Source organism: Heptranchias perlo, chromosome 4, assembly GCF_035084215.1.
Source record: "Heptranchias perlo isolate sHepPer1 chromosome 4, sHepPer1.hap1, whole genome shotgun sequence".
Lineage (NCBI taxonomy): Eukaryota > Metazoa > Chordata > Chondrichthyes > Hexanchiformes > Hexanchidae > Heptranchias > Heptranchias perlo.
This window is the reverse complement of record NC_090328.1, coordinates 111,883,043-111,906,814: the sequence shown is the minus strand read 5'-3', so window position 1 is coordinate 111,906,814 and position 23,772 is coordinate 111,883,043. Positions and strand designations below refer to the sequence as shown.

General features: G+C 42.5%; 1 protein-coding gene across 1 annotated transcript in view; it reads left to right on the top strand.

Moving 5' to 3' along the window:
* Window positions 1-23,772, top strand: part of LOC137320664 (ADAMTS-like protein 1) — a 613,156-nt gene that overhangs the window by 547,989 nt on the left and 41,395 nt on the right. The window contains exon 25 of the mRNA XM_067982343.1: window positions 23,436-23,648. Coding sequence (XP_067838444.1) covers window positions 23,436-23,648 — 213 coding nt within the window. The remainder of the gene's footprint in view (window positions 1-23,435; window positions 23,649-23,772) is intronic.

Genomic DNA, 23,772 nt, shown 5'->3' with positions numbered 1-23,772 from the left:
CAGCCTGTCTATGTCCTCTTGAAGTCTATCACTATCCTCCTCACTATTCACTACTCTTCCAAGTTTTATGTCATCTGCAAATTTGGAAATTGTGCTCTCTACACCCAAGTCCAAGTCATTAATATATATCAAGAAAAGCAGTGGTCCTAGTACCGACCCCTGAGGAACACCACTGTATACCTCCCTCCAGTCCACCGCTTTCTGTTTCCTGTTACTTAGCCAATTCTGTTACTGCCCCTTTTATTCATAGGAACATAAATAGGCCATTCAGCCCCTCATGCCTGCTTTGCCATTTGATACGATCATGGCTGATCTGTGATCTAACTCCATATACCTGCCTTTGGCCCATATCCCTTAATACCGTTGGTTGCCAAAAAGCTATCTATCTCAGATTTAAATTTAGCAACTGAGCTAGTATCAATTGCCGTTTGTGGAAGAGAGTTCCAAACTTCTATCACCCTTTGTGTGTAGAAATGTTTTCTAATCTCCCTCCTGAAAGGTCTGGCTCTGATTTTTAGACTGTGCCCCCTACTCCTAGAATCCCCAACCAGCGGAAATAGTTTCTCTCTATCCACCCTATCAGTTCCCCTTAATATCTTATAAACTTCGATGAGATCACCCCTGAACCTTCAGAACTCCAGAGAATACAACCCCAATTTGTGTAATCTCTCCTCGTAACTTAACCCTTGAAGTCCAGGTATCATTCTAGTAAACCTACGCTGCACTCCCTCCAAGGCCAATATGTCCTACTGAAGGTGTGGTGCCCAGAATTGCTGACAGTACTCCAGGTGCGGTCTAACCAGGGTTTTGTATAGCTGCAGCATAACTTCTGCCCCCTTGTACTCTAGTCCTCCAGATATAAAGGCCAGCATTCCATTAGCCTTCTTGATTATTTTCTGCACCTGTTCATGACACTTCAACGATCTATGTACCTGAACCCCTAAGTCCCTTTGGACGCCCACTGTTTTTAACTTTTTACCATTTAGAAAGTACCCTGTTCTATCCTTTTTTGATCCAAAGTGGATGACCTCACATTTGCCTACATTGAATTCCATTTGCCACAGTTTTGCCCATTCACCTAATCTATCAATATTGCTTTGTAATTGTAATTTTATGTTTTCATCTACACTGCTTACAATGCCACCAATCTTTGTGTCATCGGCAAACTTAGATATGAGACTTTCTATGCCTTCATCTAAGTCGTTAATAAATATTGTGAATAATTGAGGCCCCAAGACAGATCCCTGCGGGACTCCACTGCCAATGTGAGTACCTACACTCTGTCGCCTTTCGCTCAGCCAACTTCCTAACCAAGTCCGTACTTTTCCCTCGATTCCATGGGCTTCTATCTTAGCTAACAGTCTTTTATGTGGGACCTTATCAAATGCCTTCTGGAAGTCCATATAAATAACATCCATTGACATTCCCCTGTCTACTACTTTAGTCACCTCTTCAAAAAATTCAATAGGGTTGTCAGGCACGACCTACCTTTCACAAATCCTTGCTGGCTCTCTCTGATTAACTGAAAATTCTCGAGGTGTTCAGTCACCCTATCCTTAATTATAGACTCCAGCATTTTCCCCACAACAGATGTTAGGCTAACTGGTCTATAATTCCCTGATTTCCCTCTCTCTCCTTTCTTAAAAAGCGGAGTGACATGTGCAATTTTCCAATCTAGAGGGATGGTTTCTGAATCTAGAGAACTTTGAAAGATTATAGTTAGGGCATCTGCAATGTGCTCACCTACTTCCCTTAAAACCCTGGGATGGAAACCATCTGGTCCTGGGGATTTGTTACTTTTTAGTGCTATTATTTTCTTCATTACTGTTGCTTTACTTATGTTAATTTTATTGAGTCCCTGTCCCCGGTTCAATATTAGTTTTCTTGGGATTTCTGGCATGCTATCCTCTTTTACTACTGTAAATACTGACGCAAGTAATTGTTCAACATGTCCGCCATTTCCCCATTGTCAATGACAATATCCCCACTTTCAGTTTTTAAGGGGCCAACACTGCTCCTGACCACCCTCTTTTTCCTAATATAACTATAAAAGTTCTTCGTATTGGTTTTGATATCCCTTGCAAGTTTCTTTTCATACTCTCTTTTTGTAGCTCTTACTATCTGTTTTGTGACTTTGTTGATCTTTGTATCTTTCCCATTTGCCAGGATCTGTGCCATTTTTTGCCTTTTTGTATGCCCTTTCCTTATGTCTTATACTGTCCCTTACCTCTTTAGTTGTCCATGGCTGTTTTTTTTGGCAAGTAGAGTTCTTGCCCCTCAAGAGTATAAATCGATTCTGTGTCACGTTAAAAGTTTCTTTAAACATTTCCCACTGATCATCAGCCGTTTTACCCATTAACGGATTTGCCCAGTTTACCGTGGACAGTCTCTGTCTCATCCCACTGAAGTCAGCCTTACCCACGTCTAGAATCTTAGCAGCTGATTCACTTTTTTCCCTTTCAAACATTACATTGAACTCGATCATGTTATGATCGCTATTGGATAGATGTTCACGCACAGTCAAGCTGTTAACTAAATCTGGTTCATTACTCGTTACTAAATTTAGTACCAATTTTTCCATTGGCTTCAGTCTTGATGACAAGCTTGTTATGCGGTATTTTATCAAACGCCTTTTGAAAGTCCATATACACCACATCAACTGCATTTCCCTTGTCTATCCTCTGTTGCCTCATCAAAAAAACTCTATCAAGTTAGTTAAACACAATTTGCCTTTAACAAATCCGTGCTGGCTTTTCCATCCACATGTCCAAGTGACTGCTGATTCTGTCCCGGATTATTGTTTCTAAAAGTTTCCCCACCATCGAGGTTAAACTGACTGGCCTATAGTTGCTGGATTTATCCTTACACCCTTTTTTGAACAAGGGTGTAACATTTGCAATTCTCCAATCCTCTGGCACCACCTCCCGGTATCTAAAGATGTTTGGAAGATTATGGCCAGTACCTCCCTGAATTTCCACTTTTACTTCCCTCAGCAACCTAGGGTGTATCCCATCTGGACCGGGTGACTTACATAAGAACAGGAGTAGGCCATTCAGCCTCTCGAGCCCGCTCTGCCATTTGATAAGATCATGGCTGATCTGTGATCTAACTCCATATACCTGCCCATATCCTTTATCTACTTTAAGTACGGCTAGCCTTTCTAGTGCCTTCTCTTTATCAATTTTTAGCCCATCGTATCATCATTTTCACTTAGCTTCATGAAGGAATGCTAATTAACTTCCCTCCAGCCATTCATTTTCTGGGCTTTTCCAAGAACCTATAAGATGCCAAAACATGCGCAGCAGTTCCCCCAAACATTCACTCCCTTCACCACCAGTGCACCGTGGCTGCAGTGTGTACCATCTACAGGATGCTCTGAGGCAGCTCGCCAAGGCTTCTTCGCCTGCACCTCCCAAACCAGTGACCTGTACCACCTAGAAGGACAAGGGCAGCAGGCAAATGGGAACAACACCACCTGCACGTTCCCCTCCAAGTCACACACCATCTCGACTTGGAAATATATCGCTGTTCCTTCATCATTGCTGGGTCAAAATCCTGGAACTCCCTCCCTAACAGCACTGTGGGAGAACCTTCACCACACAGACTGCAGTGGTTCAAGAAGGCAGCTCATCACCAGCTTCTCAAGGGCAATTAGGGATGGGCAATAAATGCTGGCTTTGCCAGCGACGCCCACATCCTGTGAATGAATTTTTTTTTTAAAAAGCTGGCATGATATTAGCTGGTTAGAAGTCTCTGCTCTCTTCCTGCTTTGGAAGAATACCTGATGGCTGGACAATGTACACCCAAAGGTGCTAAGTGGTATTACAAACAAAATCTACAAGACACTGACTGTCATCATGAGGAAGTCAGTGAATGCAGGGGAAGACCTATTGGATTAGAAACAAGCCAACATGGTACCAAAAAAGGTGTCAAAACCAACCTAAAGACCCATTAGCCTTGTGTCAATAAAAGTTTAAAAGTAATGTCATCAGTTATTAGGAACAAAAGCTTGAGGAATACATATATGAAAATAACCTGGTGAATGGGAGTCAGCATGGTTTCAGAAGGGGAGATTCTGTCTGATCAATTTTCTTTATCCTTTTATGGAAGGAAAATCCAGAGTGGGTGTTGGAAAGATCAATTATGTAACATGCCGAAATTTGTAGAAAGCCTTCAATAAAGTCCTGCATGGTAGGCCATTACTCCACCTTAAGCCAGTGGATATAATTAGGTGAAACCTGGAGGTGTATAAGAAATTGGTGAAAGAGACGAAACAGTGGTTACTGGTTAGGAGAAAGATGTTGGGCTGGGGAGATAGACTGAGTGGATTGCCCCAGAAATCAGTGCTATGATTCTTACTGTTTCTAATCCACATAAACAACCTGGATCCAGAAACACAAATTCACAGTTGATACTAAATTAATGGCAGCAGTCAAATCTGATGAAATTTCCAAGGAACCACAGAAAAATCTAGACAAAATTTGCAAGAGGGCACAACTATAATGAATGAAATTCAATACAAGCTAAATGTATGATGCTACAAATTGGAACAATTAACGATGGTAAACTGGTTAGAGGAAAAAGCTGAAAGAGATCATTGCAGGGCAGCAATCTTAAAAAGCAAACAGATGGTCAAATTGGTAACGTATAAGCCTGAAGCAATCGTGCTGAAACTATATAGTGGTCTGAATAGGCCATATCTTGTGCACTGCATTCACTTCTGTGATACAATGGATAGTGTCAAGTCCCAGTCATTGTGCAGGGAAGGGCCACAAGGCTGATCCTTATTATCAGAGGACTGAGTTATAAAAGTTAGAAAAACACTGACTGTAGACAGGCAGTGAATGAGGGGGAATCTCAGGTGCAGAGCAAGTGGAATAGATAAGGTTGATCTTGAATGCTATTTCAAGTTGAACAGTGATTGCAGGATAAAGAGACATATATAAAAGCTAGTAAAAGGAAGTTCAGGAAATACTTCATGTACAATGATTAATGGTTTTCCATGTAGGGTCCTGGGGGTGCTGAACTTTGGAATTATTCATGAGGCAATTGGATGGTCTGTTGGGGAGACGGTAGGGTTTTGTGGAAGATGGGCTAAATGGTATCCATCATCAACTTGGGACTTCCCTTATTTTTACTGTGGATTTTTAACATTAAATTGAGTCCTTTGAGCACACTTAACATCCAATTTAGACAGGATTTTTTTTTCTTTATGTATAGTTTTCCTTTGAAGATTTAAATTCTCAGAATTTGCTTACATTATAATCATAAAGTCAGCGCTTAGCTAATCTGAATCAAATACGCTTTCAGAGTTTGTCTTCTACAAACCCTGGTGCATGTCTTTGATCAGCTTCCTCCTTGTTCCCCTCTATAATCTCACTACGGCCTCTTCTTTCGCTCTGATAGCACAGGTGAAATGAGGGACTTACTTTGCAGGAATTTTGAGCTTTATCCATTTCTTTTTTTCTAAGTCTTGGGTTCATGGCATTCTCAATGTGAAAAGAAGAAAACAGGAAAGACTTCAATCTATATAGCACCTTATAACACCTCTCAATCTGGAAATGAGCGAGTGCTGATATGCTTGCAAGCATGGAAGCCATTTTGGAACTGTAGATTCTCACAAATGGCAATCAGATAATAACCAATGGCATCAGTTGAGAGGATTGTTGACCAGGAGAACTACTGTTGTTTGAATAATGCTATAAGATCTTTAACCAGAACAGGGCTTCGGTTTAATGTTTCATTGGAAGAACAACACTGCCAACAATGCAGCACCTCTTCTATACTGCACCTAAATTATCTTCTTCAACCTTAGAGTAGGGTGTAAACCAACAACCATTTTAATTTTCTCTGCTTGCAACATATCTTTGCGCTAATGCCACAAGTAATGACATTGGGCCAGAATTTACTATTAAAATAACGATGAGGCTAACAGTCCTCACTGTTATTTATGCTCACACTTCACAGCAACTTAAGGCGAGGGCAGCAGCATGGTTAAACATGAAAATCCGGAAGTTGCTGTCAAAGATGCGGCATTCCTCCGTTAGCTTCATTAAAACGGCAGCTCACAGTCTGGCTCCCAATTGAAATACATTGAACGGCATGAAGTTTCTGCATTTGCACGGTAGATACAGACTAAACTCACCACAGAAAGAGCTTGAACATTTCAGTCTAAGCTCCCTTTTAACGGCCTGATAAGTGTTAATTACTGCCAAATAACCTCTCTGGCACTGAAAATTAACTCTTACAAGTGTGGCGTCTCATTCCTTCAGGTTTCAATTGTTGGAGATTTTTTAAAATGTAAATAAAAATTATTTTTTAAAACTTTTTCTTTGTCTTTTTTTCTCTCTCATGATCAAATCTTTCTTTCCCCGTCCTTTTAGTTTGCTTTCTGTACCTGACTTGACATTGAATTCACTATTCTAACTTACACTTCCTGGTTCAGACTCTGTGCTGCTCATTAACGATTCTTCAATCTGATTGGTTAAGTAGATACCCAATTGCTTGCCCTGTTCACACAGGTCCCAGATGCCCTGTGGACTGCACCGTGCTGTTCCCATTTCCAGAAACTTGCAGTGCAAAATGTCATGGAAATGATATTGGCAAGGGCAAGTCTAACTAACAGTGGGGGCCGTTCATTCACCAGCTACAGGAAATTCTGGTCCATTATCTCCACGAAAGGTGTTTTTAATTTCATGGAGATTACATTGTTATTAAGAACATATGACACTGTGAAAACACCTCAATCACTACATCAGGCACATTCCAATATTCATACCTATATGGTTTGAATTTAAAATTTGTGCTTTTATCATTATAATTTTACATTTATCAAAGATGTGTTATAAACAGAATACATGATAAATACCAAGGGATATGATTTATACCCTACTCGTGGTTTGGACCATAAATCATAACCAACAGCACTCAGGATACCAATTGTATCCCAAGGCTCTTCAAGTACTCTCAATGTAGGATGCATCTCCATTTCTGTGTTGTCCTTTTGAGTGTCAGGACCAAACTGAATAAACAGAGTTTAAGAATAAATAGCAAGAAAATTGCCTAGTATGATATTATAATTAGTAGTAATCATTATTCCAAGCAGGAAAAAGCAAAGCTTCTACTCCATAAAGAGTGAAGGTACATGCTAATACTGAGCCCCACCCGCACCGCCCCCCCCCCCATTCCCCGTTCTCACTGGCAACAAAATTAAATATAAAATGGTGAAGGAAAACTGGCCAAAATTCTGCTCTGTTTAATACCCTTTACTAGGTATTATTTCTGAGTTGTGTAATCGCTCTGCAGCTCACTGTTTACAAAGTATAACGGATGTCACAGTGCGGTAGAATAATACTTTGTATATTGACCATAAGCTACCTGATTGTGATAAAAGGGCTAAAAATGTGATTAAGACAATAATGTTACATTTTATGCACAATTGCTGACTGAAGTTCCACATTTGCATTCCCCTTAATTGGGGAAACAAAAGTCTATTAATATTGAAAAGTTTTTAAACAGTCAATTAAAGTTTGGTGACTGAGCCATTTCCATAAAGCAAAAACAGGAAATGCTGGAAACATTCAGCAGGTCCGGCAGCATCTGTAGAGACAGAAAGGACAGGGTAAGGACCCTTTCTCAGCATCAGTTCTGTGTACCCAAAACATCCCGTCTCTTCTCTCCACAGACGCTGGGTGTTGCCAACATTTTCTGTTTTTGTTTCAGATTTCCAGTATTTTTCTTTATGTTCACACTGCCATCGTCATCCTTGGCTGAGATTAATACTAAAGAAAAGTAAGAACAAGAAAAGCTAAATGGAAAGAAAAAATTGAATCTCCAGCTTTCTATTTACATGGATCTGGTTTGCTGCAATCCCTAAATTCCTAAATCTGTCCAGATAGATATGGTTTATGTCATGTGAACTAAGTACTGTGATATATACCACGGCCTGTTGCGTACCTTCACCTACTATCTTTCACTTGCAGAATGTTACTTTCTTTCTTCAGTTGTATTAACTAGTAGTAGGGCTCAGTGACTAAAAGTAATATCTGAGATAACCACACCACCTAGCTACAAGAAATATATTTATATTTCCAATGAATTTTGATTTTATCTGCCAAAATATAACTCTAAATCTCCACGCTGTCACTTGGGCAAATTCAAGATAAATGCTTTTAATCTTTCAACAGCATTCAGCAGAAATAAATCTGAAAAATAATGCAAGATTGATTAATATCATTGTCCCTTCCTGCTATTTTCGGTTCTGACATACGTAGTGGTTTCTGATTAGATGGAAATGCTCATAGCCCAAGTCTCTGGTACTAAAAAAGCCAAATGGGACTAAGAAGAAGAGAAAAAAGGAAATAAATTGTGCTTGTTAACATGCAATAAATAAGCTCAAATTTTATTTTGCTTTTAGTCTCAGGAGTTTTGACTTTAAATTTGTTTTTCCAGGAACAACTGATATATTCCTAAGTGTATTAAAATATTATCTGAAATGATTTGGCTCTGAAAAGCAGCGTAACGGTTCAAAAATTGTTATGCTTTATAAAACTGTCAGCTGAAGCTCGGTAAGCAAAGCCATTCACTAAATGAATGGCAATTCGGGGAGGTAGAAATGTTTGGCAGGGTATACTTTTTGAACAATGGCCTTTCATGCTTATAATCTTTAATGGCAAAGAATGCCACTTTACTCAAAAGTTGTAACATTGCCAGGATAATGTATGCTTCTACATTAGATATCAGGCCACACAAAGAGCTTGAAGTTTTGTTTCTTACTGGGTTTTTTTCCTTCATGTGTGGTCCTGTCTGTTAGAAATGGTTATCTGCACTGCTTTTTCCTTTAGTTGGTATGACTGACACTACCAGCAATATCATCTCCTTGGTTTAGCCAATAGGAGGTGTGTTTACTGTGGACCGAGGAGCCGGGTGGGATGTCACACCCAGCAGCATGGTTGTCTGGGGAATGTTTCTCAATTATTGTGGAGCTTTGGACATGAATGTCAGCCATATAAGAGAAAAAAAGATTCAACTTCTCATCGTTTTTAAGAGGTCCGTATTAGGACCACTGCTCTTTTTGATATATATTAATGACCTGGATTTGGGTATACAGGGTATAATTTCAAAGTTTGCAATTGACACATCTCAGAAATATAATAAATAGAATAAACTGTGCCACAAACACCAAGATTAATATTAAATAGCAAACTAGTAACATTGCAACTAATCACAATTATCTTTTATTGTGTAAGAATGAAAGAAATAGGTAACAAGCTTGTAAAATCTTTTTGAGCTTGTTGCAAAAGTCCCACAAAAGGTACAACCAATAACTAGTCTATTTTTCTACAACTCAGCTGAAAATATTTCTGAATCATCATAATCTGCATCAGGCATTATTCATAGTCCAAACTAATTGTTGTCCATCCCAACTGATTGTTCTAAAAATAATCACAAAAATATATCATAGGCATCTCTATTCGCCAACATTTACTCATTAATTCCATGTTAAATATGTCAAGTTACATCTGTGAAATAACTTTACTGCATATTTTGTTTTTTTTGCAGACCGAAGCATGCGCTGTTTCCAAATTCCCTGTCACTCATCAACATAAATGGGCTCTTCCCCTCCCCCCACCTCATTTTCCCCTCAAGCTTTCTTACATCCTCTCCAGTCATAATAACAAGAAATTTATAGAACTTACATACTTTATTAGTCTTATTCTACATAATGAAATCTCAATTTATGTCAAGGGTTGGATTTACAGCATTATATTGCCATTTCTGGTAATGAAGTACCCTGTCTGTAGGTGCTAGAGATAAACTTAAGCAATTAAGGCCAAGGAATAAGTTCATTACATATTTAATTCCTTTTCACACCTCTCTTGAAATATTTTATCTAGTTTTTATGAGTGAAATTAGTGTGAATCGCCAGAAAAGCAAGCAAAGAACCTTGTTTTGATATTTTAAAATGTTTGAATATATCCACCCAGAGTAACACCATACTCCTCTAAATCAGATGCATCCATATATCAGAGTAATACCTGTAAAATCCATATGTACGATTGGGGTTATAGACAAAACTTTAGAAATCTCTATCCAGACCCAGCAACCCATCAATATCCCACAATCTCCCAGACCAGGTTTAATATGTCAAATGTATCTCAATCCTTTGGGAGCTGAAATAGTACCTTAAATGCAGCCAGCATCATTGCCTAATAAACCTGTTTAAAAGAAGAATCCAACATGTTAAAATTTCAAAATAAAAATAGAGAAAGCTGGAAGCAAAGTTAATGGCCCCAATGTTACCAGGGAGGCGGGTTGGCAGCGGGGGTCGACTGGGCGCGTGGGTAACCCGTCCAGTAAAATCGGTGGGTTCCCCACACGATCGCAAATAAATTGAATCCACTTACCTTGGCTTCTGGGATTCCCGTTGGAAACCTGCGCAGTGGGCGGACTGCGCACCCGCATCACAGGCTGTCAGCTGGAGGAGCCTTATTTAAAGGAGCAGTCGTCTAATACTGCTCCTGCAGCAAACAGCCAAAATTACAGCATGGAGCAGCCCAGTGGAAAGGCTGCTCCCAGGTTTAATAATGCCTCACTCCAGGTCTTATTGGATGGGGGGAGGAAGAGGAGAGAGATCTTCTACCCAGCGGACGGGAGGAAGTGGCCTGCCTCTGCCACCAAGAAGGCCTGGCTCGAGGCGGCAGAGGAGATCAGCAGCACCAGCAACATATCCCGCACCTGGATACAGTGCAGAAAGCGCTTCAATGACCTAACTAGGTCAGCCAAAGTGAGCACACTTACTCATTCTCCTACACTCTGTCTTCCACATCACCGCCCCCACCCCACATCTCCTTCTGCACTGTCAACACTACTCTATCAAATCACTCCTCACACCCACTCAAACCTCATCCTCAACTTACCTGCACTTACTCACCACCCCCCCCGCCCCCCCCCACCACCACCACTCAACCCAATCCTCATACAATCTCATGGCTCTGTCTCATACTCACCCTTATGCATCTCTTTCACATTCACGGTCACCCTCACCCAACCTGCCACTACCTCTGCTGCAGCCACAGGGGATGCATCACGTATGAGTAGTGGGATGCGTAAGGCAAAGGTTTCGTGAGCACAAAGGGGATGCTCAAGGGTGTTTGATGGTTTGTCATGTTTTTTATTTATATTTGATTTTGGTTCAACTCACATTAAATATTGTCACCACTACTGCCACATCTTGGCCATTCTTGACTGGTTTGTGCAATTTCATGAGGTTCTCCATGAACACCCGCACTTGATGCTACCCATTGGGTTACCCTACAGTGGGTGTATGTGTAGTTGCACAACTATTTTGTGCAGGTGCCTGTGGCACAGCACTGTGTTGTGGAGCTCCATGTAGCAGAGGTGGACGGCGTGCCTGGCGAGGCTGGTGATGTTGCTCGTCCTCGGATGAAGTGATGAATGCAGCCATGGCGCCCCCCCCTCCCCATCCTAACGGTGTGAGTTTGAGGGGGTCCGCAAAGCAGGTAAATGTGTTTGCACAGCAGAGTTTAGGGTATAAATTAATAATTTTGAGTGGAAAGACAAAGGTGTTGCAGCCAAAACTTTGTCTGAAGTGACAGAGTGCCCTGCTGCAATAAATGAGGTTTACCCCCCAACTGTCAAAAAGTCCTTTGCATCTCCCACTGGCTGCTGGCTGAAACACGTCTGCTCCAACAGGGAGTGTTTCCCACAGCACAGGAAACACGCTGAGGATCCATGAAAATTGCAACCCTGCCAAAATCTCCTATCAATGAGGTCTGTCAAGTACCTCAACTAGGTAAGTAAGTATTTAAATTGTCATCCCGCCGGCTTTAATTGCTGGTGGGAGTCTTGCATGCGGAAACTGGGGAAACCGAAAGTGGGCGTGTTGGAGCCGGGCTCCGGACCCGCTCTGGGATTCCCCGATTTTACAAGCCCCACGCACCCGCTCGGCCACCCTAAAATCGACCCCAGTGTTTCAGGTCGATGATCTTTCGTCAGTTCTTCATGGTTATCATGTGACATGATCTGCCCAATGCACACCTGGAGAAAGGAGAAAGCTCAATAACCCACATACAAATTCCCCCCCCCCTCCCCTCCAACCCAGTTGCAGATTTCTTTTCTGCCCTTTTGTGTGACATGGTACACTTTGAGTATTGTACCTCCACATGAGCAGGGTGAAAAATACAGCTCTCTACGTGCCTCTCACACAATTTGTCAATAGGAGCTGAAAATCCCCAACAGCGGGTGAAAATCTCCAATTCTGAGGACTGAGAGGTCTCAAGTGCCAGACCAGACAATTAATTCAGTATCTACATGTGTGTCAAAGCACATCTAAATAAACACCATAGCCATAGAGTGGGCCAGGCCTGTGCGGAAAAATCTTCTTTCAGTCATTTCTAAATGACTGATTTTATTTTTCAGTCAATTAACCTATTGAATTGTGTAATTTTTATGTACTTGTTATTTATATGACTATAGTGTTAGCTGGGTGAGAAATCAGGAACAACTTTGAAGAGATAAATTGAGCAATGTGATTGATTCAAATTGCAATGTTGAAGTTGGTTGCTTCCCTGATCTATATTTCATTGAGTCAGAATGGTTAAGCTTCGTATTTGAGACTCAGAAAAGTGACCGTTGATTATTTTTTCTCCGCTACAGACGGATTTAATGTTCAACTCTCAAAATTAAAATGTGATGCACTATATGCCAGACTATTAACTACGAAAATGTTTAATCAAATGGTCCCAAGATGAAGGGAAGACCATAATTGGGGAGAGGGTAATCAGAGGCACTCATAGCAGCAAATTTTGCCTCCATCAGTTCTGAGTAAGCGCTCATGACTCCCCTCATAGATAGATGGGGAAAACAATACAATGTGACAGTGAATTTACCGTATACATATTCCATGTCAGCAACATGCCACCCGCCATTATAAAAACCGCCCTGTTTATTTTTAGATACAATTAGCCAGAAATAACAATCCAAGTATCCGCAGCAGTCATAGGGGAAAATGGCAACTCTTTTTGGGCTGACAGTTATACCCCAATCCAGACCTGCTAAGTTTCCCACCATGAGCTCCTGCTGTCACTCTGGTCCCTGTTTACTGGCAAAAAATTTTACAGAAGGGACATCACTTGGAATTTTTAAAACTCAATTTGGTGTAAATTTCAAATATGAAGTCTTCAAATATGAAGTGACTAAAAAGTGACGGACGTGAGCAGCCGCTAGGTACCTCAGCTCATGATGGCTGGCTGGGCTTGAGAGTCTGCAGTAGCCACAGTGAGGTGAAGACAAATGCTATGGTCAGAAAAAAAAAGGAACCAAAAGCAAGAAGCAGAGAGGGAATAATTAACACGGAATAGCAACTCGAGACTGAGAAAAAGAATGACACAAGAAACAGGAAGATAATAGAAAGAAAGTAACAGAAGACAGATGAATAACTAAAGTGAAACCCTCTCATTTAATCTCCATTTTATGCTAGGCTGAAACTTCTCAGCTCTGGAAGAGAATGAATCGACGCACTACTTTGAGCATTAAAAAGTAATGTATACATTTATCATGCATCCTAGAACTTGATTCAGTTTTGGAGTCTGTCTTATCCAAGTGCTAGTCTGATCCACTCCTTTGTTTTCAGTACCCAGTGGCAAAGGTTTCACACTGGTACTGTCGAATCATTGGTGTAATTTGCAGCCTAAATGTTCTTTCATGTCCTGTTGTGCTATATGTACACGGCAAACATTTGTGAAAAACAGGGAAATAGTATGTGAGCAGTTTAATAACTGAAAGAAAGCAGTGGGTTACTAGTACAGGATGTTAAAATGGACTGTGGCCTATGACCTTTATGTTCTTGCACATCTGGGGCCCGAATTTAGCAGGCCTGCGGGTTCCCAGCGGGTGGTCCTCCGGGAGCGTGGTCAACACGCTCGGCGAAATTAGTGGGTTGCCCACGCGATCGTAGCAGGCAACCCACTAATAGGAATCAATTACCTGCTCCTCCGGGGTCCACGGCGCTGGCCTGCGCGTCGGTCGGGCTGCGCATGCGCAGTACGATCTGTCAGCTGGAGGCTCTCTAGTTAAAGGGGCAGTCCTCCACTGACAGATGCTGCAACCAATGGGACAAATTGCAGCATGGAGCAGCCCAGGGGGAAGGCTGCTCCCAGTTTAATGATGCCTCACCCCAGGTATCATCAGATGGGGTGAGGAGGAGGGGGAGGACACAGATCTTCCCCCCGGCGGGCGGGAGGAAGCGGTCTGCCTCTGCCACCAAGAAGGCCTGGCTCGAGGTGGCAGAGGGGGTCACCTGCGCCACCAACATATCGCCCACCTGCATACAGTGCAAGAGGCGCTGCAATGACCGCAGTAGGTCAGCCGCAGTGAGAACACGAAGTCTTTCCCCTACACTCCGTCTGCCACAACACTGCCCCCACCCCACATCTCCTTCGGCACCGCCAACACTATTCTGTCACATCACCCTTCATACCCACTCACACCCCATCCTCATCTTACCTCCACCTACTCACCTCGCCAGTACTCACCCTGCCACTAACACGCAACCCACTCCTCATACAATCTCATTGCTCCATCCCATACTCACCCTCTCGTGCATCTCCCTCACGGCCAGCCTCACTCAACCTGCCACCACCTGTGCTGCAGCCACAGGGCATGCATAACATATGTGCAGTAGGCAGCGTAAGGCAAACGTCTCGTCAGCATGAAGGGGGTGCACAAGGGTGTCTGAGGGTTTGTCATGGGTGTTACCCATATTGAATTTCAGAGCAACAAACAGCACACATTATATTGACACCACCACTGCCATGTCTCCGCGAATCCTGTCCGTTGTGTCCAATAATGCCCGCTCCTGGGTATCACTATGAGGACCCACCACTGATGCCACCCATCGTGTTACTGCAGAGTAGGTGCAGGTGTATTTGCAGGGCTCGTCCGCGCAGACGACTGAGAGACATCAGCGGTGTAGCCGGCTGCACCCTGGAAGGATGCGGAGGAGAAGGTGTGGAGGGCAGTGGTGACTTTGCCAGCGACAGGTAAGCAGTTGGTGCTGGGGCCAGCCAGGAGCAGCTCGGCATGAAAGAGGCTGCAGATCTCCACGACTACATGTCGAGCGAATCTGCGCCTCCCTGTGCACTGCTGCTCGGAGAGGTCCGGGGAGCTGCGCCTCGGTCTGTGGACCCTGTGGCGAGGGTAGTGCCCTCTGCGATGCGTCTCTCTCTGCGGTAGCCCTCCCTCCTGCTGTGCAGGTGGGCGTGCAACAACACCGTGTTGGGGGGATCCACGTCTCTGCGGCGGACGGCGTGGACTGCGAGGCTGCTGGTGCTGGTCATGCTCTTCGTCCTCCGAGGGTCTCCACACACCACCCAACTGGCAGGTGTTGGTCTGAGGGGTTGTGCAGGGTAGGTGTGTGGTTCCTCGGACTGGGGCTGCGGTTTCGTGTCGGTCTGTCCTCTGGCTTGGCGGGGGGTGGTGGGGGGCAGGGGTTGCCCTATGTGACGCGGTGGCCTCCTGCGTGGGTGAGGGCTCTCCCCCGTGGAGCGCACCTTGGCACCTGCCACAGGCTGCTGGCTGCAACACGCCTGGTTGGAGGGAGACTGTTTCCCCCAGTGTGGGAAACTCACTGCCTTGAACCGAAAATCCCACACTTCCTCTTTTGACAGCTGCTTCAGCTCATTAACTGACCACAACGAGCAAGGTAAGTACTCTCAAGTGGAACCCCGCTGGCTTTAATTGCCTGCGGGATTCCCACCAGCGGGGCTTGCGCGCGCAGCCCCGCACGTCAGCCCGGTACCCGGAAGTGGCCGGGATTTCGTCGCGATCCGGTCACGTGACCGGAGATCGGGATTTTCGGGGCCACCCCGCTGGGAACCCGCCGGAAACACGATCCTAAAATCGAGCCCGAGGTATAGAAATGTAAATGCAGATTTTGCTCCAGTGTTGGTACAGTAGTTTAATCTGCCTGTTACCAGTAAAAATGTAACAACTGTAAATTGATCACTAACATTACAAATGTAAGTAGTTATGGGTGAGCTATATTCAACGGCTGAACAATTTAATTTAAATACTTCAATTACCGTTTAGGTTTTATTGACAGGAAATTTAATTCAAGCGCATCTGCAAATCAGATTCAGGCTTCCGGTCACTACAACTGTCTTGGACTCCATGACAATCAAAGATCTAAAGGCCTTGAGGGAGGTTTAATTCTGCTGTCAGAAGGAGTCTGAGAGGTGAATTCATGCCAGATTTCACATTACCCTTCTGCATTTTGTTTCAGATCTTTCAGCAGTTTTTCCAATCCAAATACCTGAAAATGCCATTTAATTATTAAGAGGGCATAAAGCATTCCTAATTGGATTATAAGAAAAAGGGGCTCAATCAGCCTCCATCGCAAATGAATGAATGATTGTAATATTGTACAAAATGAAAGTTTTTTTTAAATTGGTTTAATTTTACTTGTTTTGTAACTATAAGCATAAGCACTAATTTATGATCTGACTGCAAAAGCTGCAGAATTATACTCCTGGTTGTTTTAACAGCTGTAATATCACTAGACACAAAGGTAAATGCTAAGCAACAACTTTGTGCAGCTAAGGGCCTCCTCGCCACCTTCATCAACCACTGTTAGCCAAGCTCATTTAAACCTAGATGACATGTCAGCAATGTTTGGCCTCAAAAATGGATGTCTCCTTTTTTAATGCGTATATATAAATTAGTCAGACTGCTACGATTCTTTGCTGTATAGCCTTAACTCTGAATAGTGTCCAAGATCCTAAAAGAGAATTGTATTATTGTTAGACTACTAGACGTGCATCAGCTTAATGACTCCATGCAGTGACCCCAGACCATGGGGCAATAGTGCAGGCGCTGAAGGATGGGATTGGTCAGAGGAGCCCCACCCACAGCTGTTCATTGCCATGATGTTTGTCTCAGCCCAGAGGAGCAACAGAAGTTACAGATTGCTCCTTCCAGTCTTATTGGAGATTTTTGATTAAATCAGATTTGTTAGCTGATATTATGCTTTGAGAACTTGTACCAACTTTTGAATATTAAGTTAGAAACAAATTTATTTTCTGAGTGAATTTTCAACATATATGAAATATGAAATATTTAATGAATGAAAGCTTCCCCATGGTCTCAACTATGTTTGTGATGAGGCTAACTGGATCTTGGCTCTTGATAAATGTAGTAATTGTTACATTTAATGCTACAATACTGGACCCTCATTATAATAGGCACACATTTAACATGTCAAATGTTTGGCTCTGAAGATTATGTTCTAATTAGGGTGGAGTGTATTTAATGAAAATGAAATCCCCCCCACCCCGCACCACCACCACTACCACCACCATGGGGAAAGCAGTTAAAAGGTTTACAATGCATTGCTATAAATGTTAGAACAGATATCCAGTTTCCATGAAACTTTAGATTATTAACAGCTCTTGTAATAGAAATCACACTGCACTGGTTTCCTTTCGACAGCTCCTTTATTTTCATTTTACAAAATCGCCTAATTTTGACTTAACCTGTAATTCCCACAGCTCTCATCACATTTATTTACCATGTTACCACAAGTAAAGAGATAAATTAAAAATATTAAATTAAATTTCAACAGTAACATAATATCATTGTTAATCTGTGTGACAAAGGAGGTCAGGTACTGGCAAGCTACCCCAGCCAAAGTGGATGAATGGTAATCATTAAATGTGGATGCTTTTGGACAGGGTCATCATATTGCAGGAATTTTCCAACGACTATTGGGATTTCCTGTTAATGAGATAGCGGGGCAAATCTTAATCTTTATGTGCATGCACAAAGGCTCAAGGATGTGAACATATAGGCCACAATTGCATCCACATGCAAAAGCTTCATTTTCATGCCTGGCACTGGACAGCAAGATTGGAGCATGTGGTTGGCAGTTTGAGCCCTTCAAATCAACATGTAGAGATTTCCTTAGTAGGTTCCTATTCCTCCCGATTTTACATCCTATTCCTTTGCTGATGATTTCTGGTGAAAATCTGCAGGCCTTTTGTAAGTGCAAGTGACTTTGGATCCAATTTGAATTAAATTAAGTTAACTTGAGCCTAACTTAGGCCATTAAATATTAACAAGCCCCCTAGGTGGCATTGGGTTGCCAACTCTGGTTGGAGATATCCCTGGAGAGTTGATCACGTGACATCTGATCAAGTGATGCCAACAAATATTATTGTATTAACCTGATAAAGGTCGGGTCCCTGTAATTGATATAAAGTTCGGGTCCCCCCTTTTAATTGTGTAGAGAGGTCGGGTCCACCCCCCCCTTTTAATTGAGTAGAGGGGTCCGGTTCCCGGCCCCCACCCCTCCTTTTAATTGAGAGAGGTCGGGTCCCCCCTCCCCTTTTTAATTGAGGCGAGAGGTCAAGTTCCCCCCCCCCTTTAATTGAGGAGAGAGGTCAGGGGTTCCCCATCCCCCCCCTTTTAATTGAGTGAGTAGAGAAGTCGGGTCTTCCCCCCCCCCCCCTTAATTGAGTATTTTTGCTTGTGGTTTTGTGTCAGCAGCTGTTGGAGAAGGTTACAAGAATCGGGAGACCACTCATGAGCAGGCAAAGAAAGTTCACAGGTGCAAATTACAGTAGTGAATGCAAACTGCGAACTCTACTTATGTGTTCCTAGTAGCAGTGCCTGGGAGATTCATGTTTGATTCTAGGACACTCCTGGGCAATCCTGAGCTGAACTCCATGTCATCACATCAGGGGGACTCCTGCACAAAATCATCAGGCACCCTGGCTTGATCTGATGAGTAGTTTTGAAGCATGAGTGACTGATGTAACAGTAACGTATGTGGATGCTCCCCCGCACCAGTAATGTATGTAGCCGCTCCCTGCACCAGTAACATATATGGACACTCCCCTTTCACTACTATGGGGGTGATTTTAAACCCCAAGAACGGGTGGGTGGGAGTTGAAAATAGTTTTTTTTTCGGACTTTGCATTCCCAGTGGGAAGCCTGTACTTTTCCACGCCGATGTTAAACCCGGAAATAAAGCCGGGTTGCGGTCACAACCCAAAAAACAACTGTTTTCAACTCCCACCCGCCCCCAACCCGCCTGTTCTTGGGGTTTAAAATCACCCCCATATGTCCCTGTAAGCTGCGTTTGTAGGTCAGCAACTTACTGGTGACTTCAGCACAGTTGGAAGTAAACCATGCTCACCACCCCTGCTTGTTGTTGAACTTTCACCGCACATTTATTCTATTTACAACCCATTTGCTTGCTTTACCAATGCCACTCTTGTATCCAAGTGCTCTGGTAGTAAATCAAGTAAAGTGTGGACATGGAGTGAGCCAAAGGCCTAATTCATCTTAACATTGGCACCGGGTTACTTGGGAAACATAAGCAGCTCCAGCCCAAGGCCGCCAGCACCAAGTCCCGTTCACCTGTCGCCCCTGTGCTCGCTGACCTACATTGGCTCCCGGTCTGGAAATGCCTCGCGTTTAAAATTCTCATCCCTGTGTTCAAATCCCTCCATGGCCTCACCCCTCTCTATCTCTGTAACCTCCTCCAGCCCTACAACCCTCCGAGATCTCTGCACTCCTCCAATTCTGGCCCCTGGAACATCCCCAATTTTCATTGCTCCACCATCGGCAGTCGTGCCTTCAGCTGCCTAGTCCCTAGAATTCTGGAATTCCTTCCCTAAACCCCTCCGCCTCTCTACCTCTCTCTCCTCCTTTAAGACACTCCTTAAAACCTACCTCTTTGACCTTCCTAATAGTTCCTTATGTAGGTCGGTGTCAAATTTTGTTTGATAATCACTCCTGTGAAGCACCTTACTATGTTAAAAGCACTATATAAATGCAAGTTGTTGTTGAGATGCAGGAACACCATAGAACTGCAGCTGGGGGAGTGCAGCTCTTCCACACACCACACAGCACACACCATGCACCATACACGTCCCACACCACACGGTACACACTACAGCACTCGCCGTACGTCGGCCACCACACACCAGGGAAGGTGCAGCAGCGAATCTCAACCCGACGGCACTGTGGAGATTGAGTGCAACACCCCCAGTGATCAGCAATCACAGGCCTGACCAACTTTAAAAGAAAAAGTCTACTGTTAAGTTACTTTGAATTAGTGACGCAAGATTACCTATCTAATTTTCTAACCTTTTCTCGTTTCCTCTCCTGAAGATACAGTTGCATTTTGGAGGGTGATTCTATGGCCAGTGACAATCCTGCACAATTTCACCCACCATGTGGCTGCGCTTCATATATAGGCCTAGATGGTAAGTATTAACTTGATATTCAACTGTGGAGGGCCAACATAACCAACTCTGATGCTGTTCCTACCCAGTATTCACAGATGTGCACTTCCCAGTAGTGTTCACTGGACAGCCAGAAGCTGATTTCTCCCCTTCCAAAGCCTAAAAGCACTTTGGACAATTGTCATTCCCTTTCTGCAACAAAGCAGATTCAGAGCGACTCCGGCAGTTTCTGTTTGCTTGATCTTAGTATCTCACCAATGTTGAGAAGATTCAAAAATGGCTCTCCACATTCTGAATATCCTGTTGATAGTGAAATAAAAACTGAACCGTATTACAGTTCTATAGAAAGGCTCAGTTTTCAGTGCAGCAAGGCATCGTTCACCACTAGAGCCGTTTGCCTTTGATGCACATGGTTAATAACGCAAACCCACAACTCAGGCATTTATAATTTAAGTTCCAGATGTTATCACCTGTCTCAGGTTTGATTGCACCATGTCTCCACTGATCCACAATGGGCAGCAGCTTTCTTCATTGTCTAGTGGTAATTGTCATTTTTCAGCTGCAGGAAATCAAGTGAATGTAAAACAATGGCAACATATGAGATAATTCTGATGCTGGTGTGGATGCAATTCTTTTACACTGGGTAAAGTAAAGGTTCCAGCAGACTCTTTGTGCAGTTCTATAATTTGTGCCATTTATGTAACCTAGTTGTGCAACCTAGTTTGTGCCACTATGTATCCTGGTTGCAAAAACGGTATTTTGTAATGTTTCAGATATTTATGATCATAGACTATAAGCATTACCAAGTCCAAAAAAAGGTTGAAAGATTGAAACTAAAAATGCTTGCAACAGGAAGCTGTCATTGGGAACATGATGCATGTCACAGAGTTGTCAGGCTGCAGCAGATTGGAAAATAAGTTCCTTTATTCATTGTTTTGTGTTCTGCCTATTATCAGTGTCAGAAATTACATCTCTATACTACGTTTATTACCTGTGAACTGTAATTTATTATATGTATGTAATGTGCCACTTCTAAAGCAGTAATTGAGTCCAAATCCAGGATGTGTGGGCGGGGTAATGGTTTTATAGTAACAATGGCAGTAAAACCTGACTAAGACATAACAATACTAAGAAATGGGTACTGTATTAAATGTGTTGACTCTGAAACCTTTTTCTCATGTGGAAATGAAAACAGTGGCCAACTTTCAGAAAAGTTGCAATTTCTCACAATCAATTGCAGAACATTTATTTCTGAAAATAGTATTTGCAGAAACTTTTCTCCCCACATTAGTAAATATGTGGAATAAGACTCCCAGCAAAGGCAGGAAACATTGTGTTGATTTAACTGCTTTGGAAAAGAACTGGTTAAGTATCTGGTTAGAGTAGGAATTTTAAGGTTATTGGGATAAATTTGGACAGAGATGGACAGATACTCAGTAGTCGCTGTGCATTCTGACATAGGGAATGTCCATCTGCAGCAAACAATCAGCCAAGCCTGGAGAGTGGAGATATGGGAATGTATAGATATTCTGGGGTTTTATTTCATTGCCTTTTGGAGTCAGCAAACCTTTTGCAGAACTTTCCCTCAGAAGATTAAATAGTTGGTCGAATCTATGATTTGATAGATTATACACGGTCTGTGGAGCACTGTACAATGGCCAGATGGTCTGTTTTGGTTCCATGCTTTTTTATATGTTCTTGCGGTTGTATAATAACTTCAACCATTGAAGCTAAAAAGCAACTTTAATTTTATTTTGGTCAATAAGGTACAAAAATTGAACCTTTTCAAAAGTATCTGTGGCTCTAGACCCTTGAGCTTTTGTGATATATTTTTAATAACTGCTTTTTTTAAACTACAAAAAAATCACCCTTTCTGATTCAGTAACCCAAACAGAGCCTTTCTTTGAGAAATCTAAATTTTAAGAAAATTTTCAAAGTTAGCAATTTTCATAATTGCTGGAAAGTTCATTCAGTGTCAGTTTTTGTACTGTAGCCCACATGCCAGGAAAACTGGACTGCCAACACTCAATGCATTGAGGCCACTTACTGGCAGCAGTCTGGCTGGATTCACAATCCAAGTCTTTAAGGTGCTGAGAGGTACGGACGGATAATGTAGGTGTAAGTGTGCTATTTGAGCCCAGAAATAGAGGGCACATGTTTCAAATTGACAAACCTCAAACAGGGCTTGAGATTGGAAGAATATTTCATTTCTAAGAGTATTGTATGTATAGAGCAGACTCACAGCAAAAGTAATTGATGCTGTGTCAATTTAACAACTTTGAAAAGAGAACTAAATAAATATCTATTTGTGAATGGGTTGGAAGCTATAGAGATAGGTATGGACTCCGAAACATGCTAGCCAGGTTGGGTTTATCAATCAGCACTGGCCCATTTATTGTAACCATGTTAATACTGGCTTTAAAATAACAGAAAATCTAGTCCAATGGTTCCCATGCCGTGGAGCGGAGAGAGGATTGGTTAGCGCGGAGCGAAGTGGTTTACGGAGAGCAACAAGCCAAAGTGGAATAATGGAAATGAGCGGTTGTGTTAATATTTTGTAGTTTTGCTCGATTGCCTTTGGTAAATATTTATGTAGAATTTTTCCTCAGCAGATCGATTAGTGGGCTAGAATCGGTGATAGGGTAATTGTAAACGGTCAGAGCTTGATAATCTGAATGGCCTTTTCTCATTCCATGCTTTCCCAAATTCCTATGTTGAAACTTAGTTCTAGAGGTGAAAGGATAGTGTGCAACCCAGCCTTATATAAGATTCTTATAAGTTATTGGAATAACCCTGTGTTTATAGATGATATTGTAACTCGTATTGGATTTTTTGAATCTCTTAAAATAGTAAATCCAGTTTCCTTCCAAAGTTTCTGACATTTCTGCAGACTGAAGGATTTGGCAACACGTCACATGAAATAGCAACAGTTCATTGGTAAACAGATGGATTTTGATTTGCTCGGAATACTGAACTACTTCTCGCCCTATTAATAGGCTTTGATGGCTTTGAGCAGGAAATGTTTTAAAAGTAACAATATTGGGGAGTGAAGGATTACAATTGAATGCATAGGAATGGTAATTAAGGAGAGTGGAACATGACACCAAAATTTATGTGTGGCAAGGTACAAGTTCTGATAGAAGTATCTTTCACTTCCCACTTTAGGTTGTCCTGTTAAAGGCCATCCAAAACCCAGCATCAGTTGGTTGTACAATGGCAAAGTCATAAGCACAGTGTTAGAACAGAAGCATCAAATCCTGGCTTCACAACAGATCCTTCGAATCCCAAACATCACAAAAGGACTTCAAGGAGATTACAGCTGTGTTGCTCAGAATGAAGCTGGCTCTCTCACACAAAAGGTTACCCTGGGGATAGCAGGTATGTTTCTTACATAAAAAGATAATGATATAAGAAGTTGTTAATACAGTGCTGCCCTCCCAACTGCACAGGATTCCCAACACATTCACTTCAAATCTTCAAACCTGAGGGATGCGCTCCATTA